Source organism: Amphiura filiformis, chromosome 16 (genome assembly GCF_039555335.1).
Source record: "Amphiura filiformis chromosome 16, Afil_fr2py, whole genome shotgun sequence".
In the NCBI taxonomy this organism is placed as follows: domain Eukaryota; kingdom Metazoa; phylum Echinodermata; class Ophiuroidea; order Amphilepidida; family Amphiuridae; genus Amphiura; species Amphiura filiformis.
Window position 1 is genome coordinate 51,228,072 of NC_092643.1, and position 15,074 is coordinate 51,243,145.

The 15,074-nt window shown below is 36.7% G+C and overlaps 1 protein-coding gene across 1 annotated transcript in view; it reads left to right on the top strand.

The window, feature by feature from the left end:
- Nucleotides 1–15,074, top strand: part of LOC140172722 (uncharacterized) — a 105,580-nt gene that overhangs the window by 18,761 nt on the left and 71,745 nt on the right. The window contains exons 7-11 of the mRNA XM_072195855.1: nucleotides 987–1,154; nucleotides 2,399–2,519; nucleotides 3,319–3,615; nucleotides 6,089–6,266; nucleotides 12,134–12,245. Coding sequence (XP_072051956.1) covers nucleotides 987–1,154; nucleotides 2,399–2,519; nucleotides 3,319–3,615; nucleotides 6,089–6,266; nucleotides 12,134–12,245 — 876 coding nt within the window. The remainder of the gene's footprint in view (nucleotides 1–986; nucleotides 1,155–2,398; nucleotides 2,520–3,318; nucleotides 3,616–6,088; nucleotides 6,267–12,133; nucleotides 12,246–15,074) is intronic.

Sequence of the window (15,074 nt, forward strand, 5' to 3'; positions counted from 1 at the left end):
AAGCACACATTGAGCACTTTCTCTTTAAATACATGACATGCCAAAATCATCCAAGGATGTGCACCATTTACCTTATAAATGTTAAAAATAGTTATGTTTAAGTATGATGCCGTATTTTTAACTAAAAAGAAAAAGAAAAAAACAATTGATTGGTTTATAGTTATATGCTTGTTGTCTTAGTTCAATCATATTTCAATAAAGCTCACAGAATATTGTACTTCTTCACAAAATTAAATTCAGGATTTAAAAAGGCAAAGTAGAAAGGAAATATTGTTGAAAATCAGATGTAACATATCAAGTCTATTTTTTAAATTATGTTCTAAATGTGCAAGATATTCAATAATTAGTATTTGTGATTGACTTGTCATTATGTGAGATACAACCTTTCGAAATTTGTAGATATTTGTTTTTACCGTATCTTTCTTTCTTTGCTTCTCTGTTTCCTTTATTTTGTTTGTTTTTCCCTTTTATGAGCTCTTTTTTCCTTTCTTTCCTTCTTTTCTTTCATTCACCTTGACTTCCTTATCCCATTTTCTTTTTTTCTTTTCTTTCCTCATTTTATTTTATATTTCCAGTTATCTTTTTTTTTTTCACGTTTTTGACACAAACACAAATGGAATTTGTATGTTTCACAAAGTGATTAGCAGGTTTTCCCCACAGCTTACTTTTTGAGTTGCACTATTTATGAATACCTAAGCACCATATTTTGCATGTGTCTTGTTTGTTTTGAGGAATTATTCGTGCCAGTCTTGTTGCCTGCAAATTATTTTTAGAATGGACAGAAGTTTGTTTCAGAAGGAAAGTATTTTAGTGAGGAGAAAGATTAATTAAGACTTTGCTTCAAGCAAAAGGTATTTTAGTGAGTGTGAATGATTAGCATTTAAGGCATTGTAAATTATATGTAAATTTATTGTGTAGCCAAAAATGAATTTTTGTAATATTTTGTCCTACTCACTGCCCTAATGTTCTTTTGTACATCCAAACAGGAAGCCCTAACCTCTTTCACAGAAGCTCTGACCAGACTCCGTCACGGCACAGGAGTATCGCCGGATCAATCATCACTACCACACCTTGCTGTATTGAGAAAAGACTACAGGTTTCTCAATGCATATGAAGCAGAGGGTCTGCTTGGAGTTTGCGTGTATTTAATTAAGGTGAGTAGGCCATGGTACACACTAGAAACACTAGATAATCATCAGTCAGTCTACCAACAACATTACACACTAGAAACACTAGCTAATCATCAGTCAGTCTACCAACAGCATTACACAATAGAAACACTAGATAATCATCAGTCAGTTTATCAACAGCATTACGCACTAGAAACACTAGATAATCATCAGTCAGTTTATCAACAGCATTACGCACTAGAAACACTAGATAATCAGTCAGTCTAACAACAGCATTACACCACTAGAAACACTAGATAATCATCAGTCAGTCTACCAACAGCATTACACACTAGAAATACTAGATAATCATCAGTCAGTCTACCCCATCAGCATTATACCACTGATGATGGAGAATGATTTCTTTGCAATATACAGTTCAAAAAGTGAGTGGTGTTGACCAGTTTTATAACAGCTTCTGCTACTTTCATCGTATTTTATTTTTTGTGAGATACAGCTTTACTGGTTGCATTGGGCATTGTCAATGGATGCAGGTTGATCACTACTAAAATTATACAGACCGCAAAAGAAGTAAGGTACCGGTTATGTTCGCCCCTGGATATCCTATACAAAGATACATATGTCATAATTAAGAGCCAGCAGCCAATTGTTGCATCTTTTAGCTTGGGTTTAAGACCTCATTCGTTGAAATCAGCTGAGAAATAAAGACATGATGAGCCAAAATCCTAAGGACAATGCCATTTCAAAGGTTTGCTCCATTGCATGCTCTATTGATTTGTACACAAAGTTTTCTTGAAGAGAACTAGCGCCATGCTTTCCATTGATTAGACTTTTGATTTCGTTCCTTTCATGGGTCTCAACTGATTTCAACAAATAAGGTCTTAAATAAGAGCTAAAGGGTACAGGTATTGGCTGCTGGTGTTAATTTTGGCATATATTTGTCTTCAGGGGTGAACATATTAACTGGTATCATAATACTTTTGCAGTCTATAATTTGTTCAATCACAACTAGGTCACCACATTTTTTACTTGCGCATTTTCAGACGCCTTACGGGCCTGAAAATACACATAAGTGTACACCAGTCACCCAATACGTAAAGCACATTTTTCATATCGATCCATAATGTAATGAGTCTTACCCTATTACTAGTTTAGTGATAGGCTTAAAATTGTAATGTGTGTTTGTAGATTATGGTAAAAAATTGTGCCATTATCCATTGGACAATTTCAGTAAAACTCTTCATCTTCTCTCTTTCTGATTTTGACAGCATATTTCACCAGGATTTTTACTACCAAATTGGCCTGAGTATTTCTCCATTTTCAACCTGTACTTAATGCATCCAGCCTCCACAGTCAGACAAGCTACCAGTGCAGTATTCAAATATCTAGGTGAGTGTGAGAGCGGACAGGATACACATGAGTGCCGCCTGCTGATTGGCTATAAGAAGCCTATTATGATTTATTGAGCCAATCAGCAGCATGGTAAGAATTATAGTGACGGGGCTGAAGAGGCTTAACCTCATGAGTACTACCTGCTGATTGGTTACATGAAGACTATTATGTTTTATTGAGCCAATCAGCAGCATGGTAAGAATGGTGGTAGGGCTGAAGAGGCTTAACCCCATGAGTACTACCGTCTGATTGGTTATAAGAAGCCAATCACCAGCATGGTAAGAATGGTGATAGGGCTGAAGAGGCTTAACCCCATGAGTACTACCGTCTGATTGGTTATAAGAAGCCAATCACCAGCATGGTAAGAATGGTGATAGGGCTGAAGAGGCTTAACCCCATGAGTACTACCGTCTGATTGGTTATAAGAAGCCAATCACCAGCATGGTAAGAATGGTGATAGGGCTGAAATCGAAGAGGGATGAGCTTAAATATCTTTCAAGATTCTTGAGTGTCCTAGTTAACAAATTTGAGATTTTAGTACAGAAATATTTCTGTTGGCAAAAAAGTGATGAGAGAAGGGAGCCAAATATTTTTGAACAGTCTGGGGAATCGAGACTCATGACCAGTGGTCCCCACTTTTGAAAACCTGTGCATGCCAATGACTGCATTGTACCACCACAACATTTTTATTACCAAAGAAAAATATAGCTGTATACTTTTTACTGCTTTGACTTGTTTTGCAATTTACATTAAAAAGTTCTTTATTTTTTCTTAAACTTTTATCTTCATCTTATAGTTGCAAAAGACAGCAATAACCCAAGCATGTTAAAACTGGTGCTTCAAGCTCTCTGTGCTGACTGGGATATGAACTATGACCTTCTGACTCGAGATACGACTGCCAAGTCTACCATCTACTCATCCGATTTGCATAGCAACGGTTCCGAATCAAACCCAATAAGCAGGTCCCAGGCTACTGATGCTACAAGAAGTACAGCAGGAAGTGATATGGAGTTGCGACAACAAAGGAAGCGCCATATATCGACATCAGGAGGGAAATACTGTAGCGTGACATCATTATGCGCATTAGAAGACGGTAATTATAGAGGTTATATTCAAAGTGTTCTTAACATGATTATGATAATTTGGTAGAATCAAAAAGTTAAAACAAAATTTAAACCTGTTTTAATTTTATATTCTTATCATTTGACTTTAAAATCATAAAAGCTTTAAAATATAAAAAAAATTAAAATTAAAAAATATATATATGATAAGATGACATTCTACAAGTCTTCCTCAAAAAGAATGTTGAAAGGTCAGATAATCAAGAAACATTCTTCAATCTGCATTTTATGGATTTTGAGAATCTGTAGCCTATTACATGAGGAAGAGTATGACACTATAATCAGAGCCAGGGATAAAAATACTAGTTTGCGTCTGTCAACACTTATCAATTAAACTTGTTTACAAGTTGTTGTGATGATTGAAATAACTGAACACGGTGGTAAAACAGCGTGCCCTTTGGTTAATTTTGCACCTTGAAACATACAAACCATCTCAAAGTTATGTCTTAGTAATGGGAAACTTTCCCGAGGGCACCATGTCAACAATGCCTAGAAAAGTTTCTTTTTGCGTTGTAAAAGTACTCTAATTTTTAACCATTTTTGTTGATTCCTTTTCTCTGATATGGCACCAGATGAATCAACCTTCCTTTTTTTACACACTACTAACCAATCAAGGGTCATGGGTAGTGTGAATGATACACTGACGTCAAACACAACTATAATGAAAGACAGAGATAAAAAGAATTTATCGCGTCTGATGTCACTGTCAATTACAATCCTTGATTGGTTTACACAGGTTAATAGCGCGTAAAAGGAAGGCCGATTTATCTGGTGCCGATCGGAGAAAAGGAATAGCAGAAAATGGCGAAATTTTTTCAAAACATACTTTTACAAGGCAAAAAGCAACTTTTCTAGGCATTGTTGACATGGTGCCTTCACAAAAGAAAGTTTCCTGCTATAAAGACCTAACTTTTGAGATGGTTTGTATGTTTGAAGGTGCAAAATTAACAATAAGGCGCGCGGTTATACCGCCACGTTCAGCAAGTCAGCATCATCACGACACTTGTAAACAAACCTTGCTCGAGTTTGATTGACAGATGACGTCAGACGCGATAAATTCTTTTTATCTCTGTCTTTCATTATAGTGTTTTTAATTCAGTCTCAGATTATATCACACACATAAATGAGGATTGATCTAATTGTGGAATATCGTAAATATGCACTTACTTATTGATTGGTGAGCTTAGACTGCTGCCCTCATTCGTCAACCTTCTGGATTGACGACTGAGAAAACTACATGGAAAAAAAGTGGCGGACTTTTGCAACCAGATTCTGGTTGCACATGAATATTAAGCAGGTTGCAAAGTTTCACTGAGACTGCGCAGTTGTGTCCAAGACCGAGTTTGTTGTTTTTAGAACTCCAGAGCGTGATCTTCTCACAACGGCGCAGAGTACGCGGGCGCCGCTAGTTAGTCGCGCTATGGCGCATTAACCAAAGTCGCAAGCATGAGTCAGCCACAAGTTGAACTGTAAGATAATCAGTCGTCACTACGAAGCATAACATAGTACATGCGCAGTGTAGACGGCTGGTGGAATAAGTCTATGGTGAGCTATTCAGACAGTGGATCAGTATCCTTAGTCATGTTAGTCTTGGGCGGTATACAATATTCGGTCCATGTCAATATATCATATTATATACCTCATATATAGATTCCTCTCATCTGATTGGTTAAAAGTGGAGTCATTAAAATAGCTGTGCCCCCTTTTTATATCAAGATGACGTCATACAACAACTGTGCCCCGGGCACAGTTGATTCTATGCCGGAAAATAATTGGATATTCGCAACCCGAATACACAGATCGCTCAGTATACATTGCGCACCCACTATACGGCCGGCGTTGATTACGAGTGTTAAGACTATCGCGGTCACAGTTCGCAATGAATTTGACCTCTCCTTGCTTGACGACGATCTTTCACCGGCCGCCGTAGTGAGTGCAGTGATTGTTTACAAAATGTTACATGTCAAGGATTTATACCTGCCAAATGTCACTTTTTAGACAAATTACTACGACCTGGAGACTTCGGCAGTGTGTGATGTTAGCACAGAAACGGTAGGGTTGTTTTAGATTATGACATCGGTAGATATCGGTCCAAATTCTGCACCCTTGCTCTTGCATGCACTGTCATGCTGTGTGCATTTAAGCCTAAAGGCCTATGCAGTTAAAAGCTTGTAGGCCTTGTCAGTCGGGAAATCTTTTAACCAATCAAATGAGAAGAATCTATATTATTCGGTATATAAAACAAATATTGACTGCTTAATATTCGGGGCACAGTTTAAAATTATAGGCCCTCGGTGATGTCAAAACCATGACTATGCCCTCAGCTTCGCTTCGGGCATAGTCATGGTTTTGACATCACCGGCCTATAATTTTAACTGTGCCCCTCATAGCAGTCAATATTTGTATACTAATTCACAATAATTGTGTTTTAATGGTTTTTAACAGACAGCACAGATAGTTTATTCAGCAAAGCCTGGGAGTGGAGAGAGGGTCGTCTGCTAGCTTATGAACTGATTGTGAAATTCCTCATCATAAATCACATCCATTATTTGTTCCCGTCATATGCCTTACCACCGTCTAAGTTTGATGGTACGGTGTCAACGGACGACAGCTTGACACCAAGGTAGGATGTGTAAAAAGAAATATTGTAATTTCAACTACATTTGTTGGTGTGTTCAAAGTTTGGTTAGGGGCTCATACCTTTTTACCAGAGCACAGCCTTCCCCAGCCAAGTTGTAGCTTGTTGATGAAGCTTACTGCAGCAATAATGCTTAAGCTCCCATTGAATGAGGGATTCGCTAGCCAAGCTGGGAAAAGCTGTATGCTGGTATTTAGGTATGGGCTCAAAATTTTACTAACAACTAATGTTTGAATTCCTTTAGAATACTATGCCAACTTTGAATGCACAAGCATGAACTCTGGTCGAATCATAAATACATGTTTAAGTTAATACCGCAAACTTAAGACGAGTTGGAGGGGAGGATGACCTAGGCTAGCGGTGTTTGCACTCAGATATTGAGACAAGTAAAGCTGACAAACAAGAGGAATGGTCTGGGCTATAAAGAAGACCCCAAGACTTGATTTAAGGAGTGTCATTTCTGCCCAAATTCCATGATTTTCTGGGGGGGTGGAACATCCAAAACTTTCATTTTGGCAAAATTTTCAGCCTTCACTCAAGAACCACAAGACCTATGGAATATGTTTATTGGGTTCTGTGACATATTTTCTATAAGATCAACATATTATTAATATTAATAAGTACACTGCAGTGTTTTATGTAAATGGCTAACACTGGACAAATATGGCTCCTGCCATCCATCATTTAATCCTAATCTAAATCCCATGAGAACTACCTGCCTATTGGTCAAAAAGAAGTTTTCATTATCAATTGGACCAATCGGCAACATTGTTTGAATAATTTCACCACACAAAAAAATTAGGGTGAATTATTTGCAAAGCTCCATTCAGATTGGTGATTAAAATGAAGATATCATGTAATTGGCCAATCAGGGGCAATGTTTGATTGGCATGTAGTGCTCAGGGAGTTAACCGTAAAACCATAAAACTAACAGTAAAACATTGTGATGGTGCATTCTGAGTCACCTTTGCTTCTCCACATAATGTGGAAGCCATTTTATTAACAAATTTCTAATAGGATAATTTATTCTCACTTTATTTTTTGAAAAAACTAACAACAATTTTGTCTATAGGAGGCGATCAATAAGTACTCTACTCCCAAAGAGGTCAGTAGTTTTAATAGCAAGCAGTGTTGCTAGGTGGTTGGGCTCTGAATTGCCTGCCATGGCAACCTTGCACTGGACTAATGCTTTCTGCATATCAATCTTTTCATCTTGCACTTATTGTCCACTTTCCCTATTAACTGACCACACAACCCACTGAATAGGCCTGTGACCTCTGCTGGTGCTCCTACACTTTAGGTATAGGGCTTGCACTACTTAGTGCCACGTTCAAATAGTTTCCAACCGATTATTTTTGTAGGCGCTCATATTTTTAATTATATTATCGTCTGATGATAATGGTTTGAATTTCATTCCAAAATGTAAAGAGAGAGCTACAACCAATACATTTTTGCAACCCAATACTAACTTCTCCAAAAGCAAAGGTCCATGTGTTATTTCACAACAAATAAAATGCCAGTGACCAGAGCACGGCACAGCTTATATTCAGGTGAATGCCTCGCCCAATCATGATTTGTTAACAATCTCATTGGTGTCCAACTTTGATTGGCATACAGTACAGGGAAAAATGCGAACAGGCTCTTCTGAATATGTGACATGATCAAATGGAATGAGTCGGATGTCGCTAATATTGTTTTTGAGATATTGGCAAAAACAGTGTTCAAATTCTTTTGTTTTATATTGTTTTCAGCCATTGATCAGTTGCTCATAACTCTGTAAGCAAATGTCCAATTTTGATGGGGTTTGCATCATAATGTAGCATTTGTAAACTGCCAGAAAATGATGTAAAAAACTTCTAATTGAAAATTGCCGACATGCGACTCATTCCCCTTGATCATGTCACATATGAGTTTCCATCCCAGAGTTTCCAGTTCCTTGGGCAAGTTCAGTGGGTCCAGCCAGGGATTTTCGTGTGGGTATTTTTGATCCGTTTGTGTGGTTAGTGAAGAGTGATCAGTTATGCAGCTTGCTGATTGGTTGAGCATATATAACTGGATAATGGCCTATTCATAAACCAGTTTGGGGTAGTTTTTAACTAGGTTTAACAGTTTCAGTTTCAGTTTCAGTTTATTTTCACCATACAATATTATACAATCCAAATAATGAAAATTAACATTCACAAAGGTCAAGCTGTATTTTATGTGGCCATAACTGCACTATGAACTGAAGCTATCTTCTATAACTGAGTTATATGTCAGAGACAGCATTGAGATTTTAAATTTTTGTTTCAAAAATTGATGTAAAACTTGTTAAGAGTAAACAAGTATATAATCAAGTGGTACTACACCCCTTGATAAATTTGTGGCTATTTTTACATTTTCCTGAAAAAATAATAACACTGGTAACAAAATTTATGTATATTATAGGGTCAAGGAATCCAGTTACTACACTGGAATTTCAGTGACTCAAGATAAGCGGTATGTTATTTATGATAAGAAAAGAGGTACCACTAGAATGTACCTCATTTCTTAACATAATGAACCACTTGCCTTGAATCACTGAAATTTCAGTGAATAATTGGATTCCTTGCCCCTATAATATACGTAACTTTTGTTACCAGTGTGTAGTTATTTTTTAAAAAAAATGCAAAAATAGTCACAAAATTTATCAGGGGGTGTACTGTAGTACCACCTTAAATGTCTGCAAGATTTTACCCAGTGGTGGTTTTTAGGTGGTTTTTAAACAGACAAACATTGACTTTTAACAGATAATTTTGTTTAAAAATGAAGATTACACTAGTGGTTTCATCAGACTGGCAACTCATCACATCTGACATTATGAGTTGGTCAAAGATGTTCATCTTTGATCAACTCATCACACCCTCTATGGCAACTCCTGTAGCCTATAAAAGAAAACAGTCAGATTTTTAAAAATGGGTTGCCAGTGTGATGAAACCACTTGTGTTATGGTGCAACATCATTTTTCTGTTGAATTGTTCAGAAAGAACAAAATTATCCATTGAAATGTTCAAAGAAACATTGACTTCACATGCTAAACATTTTAACACACAACTGTTATTTTAGCACATAAAATGCTGCCTCTGACACTTGTGATATGATAGTATACAGACTCATGCACAGCTATAATAGTCTGTATATCTACCTCGAGTCACCAGCACTAGCTTTGAAGTTCAGCGTGTTCTATGTTAGCTTAGCATTACTTGGTGCGTGTACATACTTTTACGTGCGCGATCAATGTGCCACATATGTACCCGCAAGAAAATATGCTGAGCCAACGCAGCACATGTTAAACTTCAAAGCTAGTGCCGGTGACTCCAGGTAGATATATATATAGACTATACACTTTGTTTGCTCAGGAATAGTGTAACCAGTGATCACACATATCTACTGAATGTAAATATAAAAGCCTTTCTTTCTCACAAATTTGATCTATTATGATGGGGGTATTATTCAGCTTTATCATACTTCATAAAACCAAAATTGTAAAACTGTCCTTTTCCTTGTTACTGTAGAAGTGGAAATTTTCGCATGATTAATTTTTAGTGCTTTGCCAATTTTGAACTGTTTCCCCTGTTTTTAAATTCGCGATTCTAAGTTTCCTTGCATAGACCTAAACACAAAAGTAATATTTTCGTGCGTTGTTATTTTTCGCAGTAGCAGCTTGGAACACGAAAACTGAGAAAATAAATGTAGCTCGAAAATTTCCACTTTTACAGTATGCCAAAAGGGTATTTTGTTTAATTCCTTGACTTGATAAATGGGCTATTCCAGTTGAAATCCATACACCCTGTATGTAAGACATGACCTTAATCTTCCACATAGGGAGTGTGAATATCAAGTGGGATTACCTGAATGGGTGATTCCATTTGAAATCTACACTTTCTGTGTGAGAGATTAAGGTCATGTCTTCCATAGGGGGGGGTGGATTTCAACTGGAATAGCCCAGTGGATAGACACTGGAATCAGTAACAAGTAGCAACGGTACCACAAAGAGTGTGTTAATCAATACACTGTTCCAATCCTTATTCTTGGATGATATCAAAGCTTCAGTGCAAGAATTTAAAGTTTGTAAAAAAACTTTTTTTCAGTGGAAAACACTCACTACTGTTTGTCGTCTTTTTATCACCTTTACTGCATTTGATCAATATACACAAACTTTCTGCAACTGGGCTTTAAGTCAGCTCAGCTCTATGGAGCCTCTGCTTCTTGGCAATGCTTGTATTGTTGATCAATTATACAATAATGTAGAATCTTCTATTTCAGTATCATTTTGAATATTTAAAATCAGAAGTAGGTTTTTTTTTATATGTAATGAGAGCATGCATGTCTTATAAAAAAGAAGGATAATATTTTTGTTAAGTTTTAAGTCATGTTATTATTAAAATCTTAACGGAACCATTTTTTTTACCTGTGGCGAATCCTTCAGTGTTTACCAACTACGCCTGTCTTTGGGCTATTCCAGTTGAAATCCATACATCCCTATGGAAGACATGACCTTAATCTCCCACACAGGGAGTGTGAATTTCAAATGGGGTTACTTGAATGGATGATTCCATTTGAAATCTACACCCCCTGTGTGGGAGATTAAGGTTATGTCTTCCATAAGGGGTGTATGGATTTCAAGTGGAATAGCCCATTGCGTTCTGCTTGTTTGTGACACCCGAAAAAACAAACCATTTCAAAAGTGACAGACATAAAACATGTAAGCGTGGGATTTTTGTTGCAAACCATAGCACGACTTTCGATGCGTCTGCATATTTGTGCGGCAGATCATGACAAGATCGTACGCTAAAAGTTCTATAATACGTATTAAATTTCAGACGCAGGTCAAGAGGTTAACTTGGGCACAGTTGATCCGTTTCCCAGGCTCTGGAGGGTTAAGTGGGACACAAAATTTAAAAGCAATTTACGCAGGCTTAATTTAATAGTTTGTCTCAAAGCAGCCGCGCGCATCAGTAAAATTGATTGCTTTTTGTGCGTTATTCCCGCTGAAGGCAGTGAAATTATATGTGCATATTCCCACCGTATTCTTGTCAAAACGCTTGTCCCACAATTTGATAACAAAATTTAAGTAAAAAAAAAAAAAATTAAATACCTGCATTGGGCTATTCCATTTAAAATTCACACTACTTTCACATTAATTGGGAGTATGAGTTTCAAGTGGAATAAACACATTAAGCAGTTCCATTTGAATTTCATACACCCTCTGAGAAATATTCAGCCTGAATAGAATTGGTTAATGCACTAATTCCATTTTAAATTTGTACTCCCCCTGTGGAAGATTTGGAAATATCTAGGTTGTGTGGATTATAGATTTTAAATGGAATAGCTCATTCTGCATTAGGTTTTCAACTTGGAAAAGGATTTGAAACAAACTATTAAATTAATATGGCCTGACATCTTGAAAGTTTACCGGCGGAGGGTGTTACCTAGGTCAATTCTACAGAAGGACCTGTTAATATCTCCTTCCTAATGATTTTTGGAACACCTGATGAATCTTACACAAATTCCTGAATATATGTGTACATCCATATCAAAATGATGCACATTGTGTCTCATTTCACAAAATAGCTGGGAACAAATACCAGACTCATCTCAAGTGGAGGTCACTTCAAATCATCCCAAGTCACATGGTTTAGGAATACAGAGAACATTCCTTAACCATGTGACTTGGGGATGATTGGAAGTGACCTTCACTTGAGATAAGTCTGGTATAGCTATTATGCTGAAATAAGACACATGTAGCAGCGAACAAGTGCATTGTTTTGAAATGGATGTACACATACCTATTTATAACCTGTTAACATTTGCTTCCATGTGTCACCTTGCAGCCACCAATCCCGTATGGTAATTGCACACAAACCTGTACAGAAGAGCGTGAGTCATGGTGGTACAACATTACGACAAATGATGTCATCTCAAGGTGCTCTCAGAAAAACTATGGTAAGTCACTTATGAGTTACATACATATTTAGATAATGAAGGTTTTCTTTTTGGTCTCTGGTGCGCATGTATCGCCTCATATACAGAGATGCCACTTTTTCTACTTTAGTCTGAATTCATACTTTTATAAAGTCAAAATTTCAGTACTTTTATATTTATATATTTTTCAGCCTGTTTTCGGACTTTTTATTCTAAATTTACGCGCTATTTCAGGTTTTTCAGACTTCTTGAGTGGTACTTAGTGGCATCTCTGCATATAACGGGTATAGTTCATATGGCTTCCTTGAGACGGTAGCATTCAAAGGTGGTGCATGTGTAGCATGATGCAGTCAGAAGTGACTGTACCCTACAGATACAATCAATGCCTTTGATTGTATGTGTATCACACACAGATGCTGAGGGTGTATGAAATTCAAATGGAGCTGCCTAATGTGTTTATTCCACTTGAAAGTCATGCTCCCTCTGTAGAAGATATTTCCAGTCTTCCACAGGGGGAATCTGGATTTTAAATGGAATAGCCCAATACCAGACAGGATAGATTAAACCATGCAAATAAAACAACGCTACTCAAATAATCTACCATTACAGACATGTTCATCGTTTTTGTAATATCATCTAGATCTTGTGTTATTATGCCACAATCATACAATTAGTATACTTTTTAACATACACATGGATTTTTACAACATCGGTGATCACTTCTAGTCAGTAATACAGACCGAAAAACAATTAAGGTTCTAGGATATACAGGGGTGAGCATAACTAGTACCTTAATTCTTTTGCGGTGTGTAGTTGAATCAATTCTCTTAGAGTGTTATCTTAAAACACAATCAGATGTGACATGATCTGATCCATGGGGGCCAAAGGCGGCAAATTTGAAACTAAGATAAAGGTAAAAATATGGAGTAAACAAAAAAACTTCATAATTTAAGAACCAAGTATGATAGACCTTTGCAGTAAATGATGCCCTCTTGTATGAAGGCCTATAATGTAATAATTACAGTAATTCAGTTTTCAAAAATGCCTCCTTTGGCCCCCATGGACCAGATCATGTCACATATTATCATTCAGATAGAGCATTTGATAGGCTCTGACAAACTTCAGTACTTCTATTTTGCATGTTATTTAAAGAATGTTTTTCTTCTTTCTATTGGTTTCACTTCTGAAGGCCTTACAGGTATGTTAATTATATGTATCTAATCTTCATGTACTTTGATTGGTTAATATGGTTAGTAATATATTGGTTAATATGATTTAATATTACAGTGTTTCCAAAAGTTTTCAGTGCCAGACTGCAGCAATTTGGCAGCAGCCAGAGCTCTCAAGTAGTCTCAAAATATAATGGTAAAATGTTCTGGCAAATCCTTTTTATTACAAATTAAGTGTACTACAAATTATTTTGCACAAGGTCCTATGCACACGCTTGATGTTGCACGTGTACTACAAGAGGACTACTGTTAAAAAGGATTTGGCAAAATATTTTACACTTAAAGTGCCCAATTTAAAATTTCAGTTCATTTTAGCAGCAAACTGCTTGAAATTACCCGATTAGATGGAAGAATACTTCAATGAGTGAACAACTTCTAGTTCTATTGAACTTCTACATGACCTTAATCTCCCACACAAGGATGTGGATTTCAGATGGAGTTACCTGTTTATGTATATGGTGTGCTTTTTGGAACTTCTGAGGTTCAAAACTCTTCAAAATGCAGTGTGGCTAAACGATGGGAGAGTACATCTAAAAAAAAAGCTGCTGCCTGGCACTGACAAATGTAGCCCACATAGCGCAAGATTTGTAAAGCTGTGGCAAGTCCAATTCAGTGCCTATACTTCGTTCGACTAATAAATGGCAAAGATTCATGATAATGTGGGTTGATTATAGAATCATTGGAATGGCATGCACAGTGTTTGGCGCAGCACCTACGCTTACTTGTGTAATAAGTGACTGGTGCACGCTTATGTTTTTACTTGAGTGTAAATTGGGACTTTATTGATGCGCATCAGTAACAAAAAACAAATAATTTTTGCCATTTATTAGTCAAACTATAAATCATATCTTTGTGATCATTGCTTAATAATTGTGTATTGGCAAATTGCAATTTATCAACAATAATTTTTAGGTCATCCGAAAGGAAAAGACCTTATGACATCACTAGTTACATGTCCGTCAGTCTGTGTGTCAGTCAGTCAGTCGGTGTACATATGTTGGTGTGTCAGTCAACAATTATATATCCCGTAGAACACATTTTTTTTTAGTTGCCTAAGACCATTATCTTCAGTGAGATTTTTTTTAAAAATTACTATTGACACATTCTTTTGATGTGTTTGGTAGAGCATGCCTATATATATATCTATTCTTGTTTTCACAAGTTAGTTAAAACAGTGTTTTTTAGGACAAGTCCAAGATAGCACGCGTGTTATGTATAGCCAGGGGTGGAGCTACGCCATGCCGGTGAAAATAATCAAATCGCGGTGAAAACAATATGCGCAAATCAATTATAAAGGCCACTGCACATTGCACCATTGCATCACGTGTGTGATGCCTACTTTGAGTGCGTGCATGGAATGTTTATATTTTGACTCGCTTGTTGCTAGGGAATTTAGCTCAATTTGTTGCTAAGCACCCGGATGTCTGTGCCCACCTATACATTGTCAAAAGCTTAAGAGCGTACAGTCACTTCTATTAAAAAAAGACCCTATGTGACCTGTTGTTTATTAATAGTTGGAAAATTAATATTTGTGAAAATCATTTTGGTACTATTTGTTATAGCAAAATAGCACCAATGAATGTACAGTCCAACCTCTCTTATCTGGACCTCTTTTATCCGG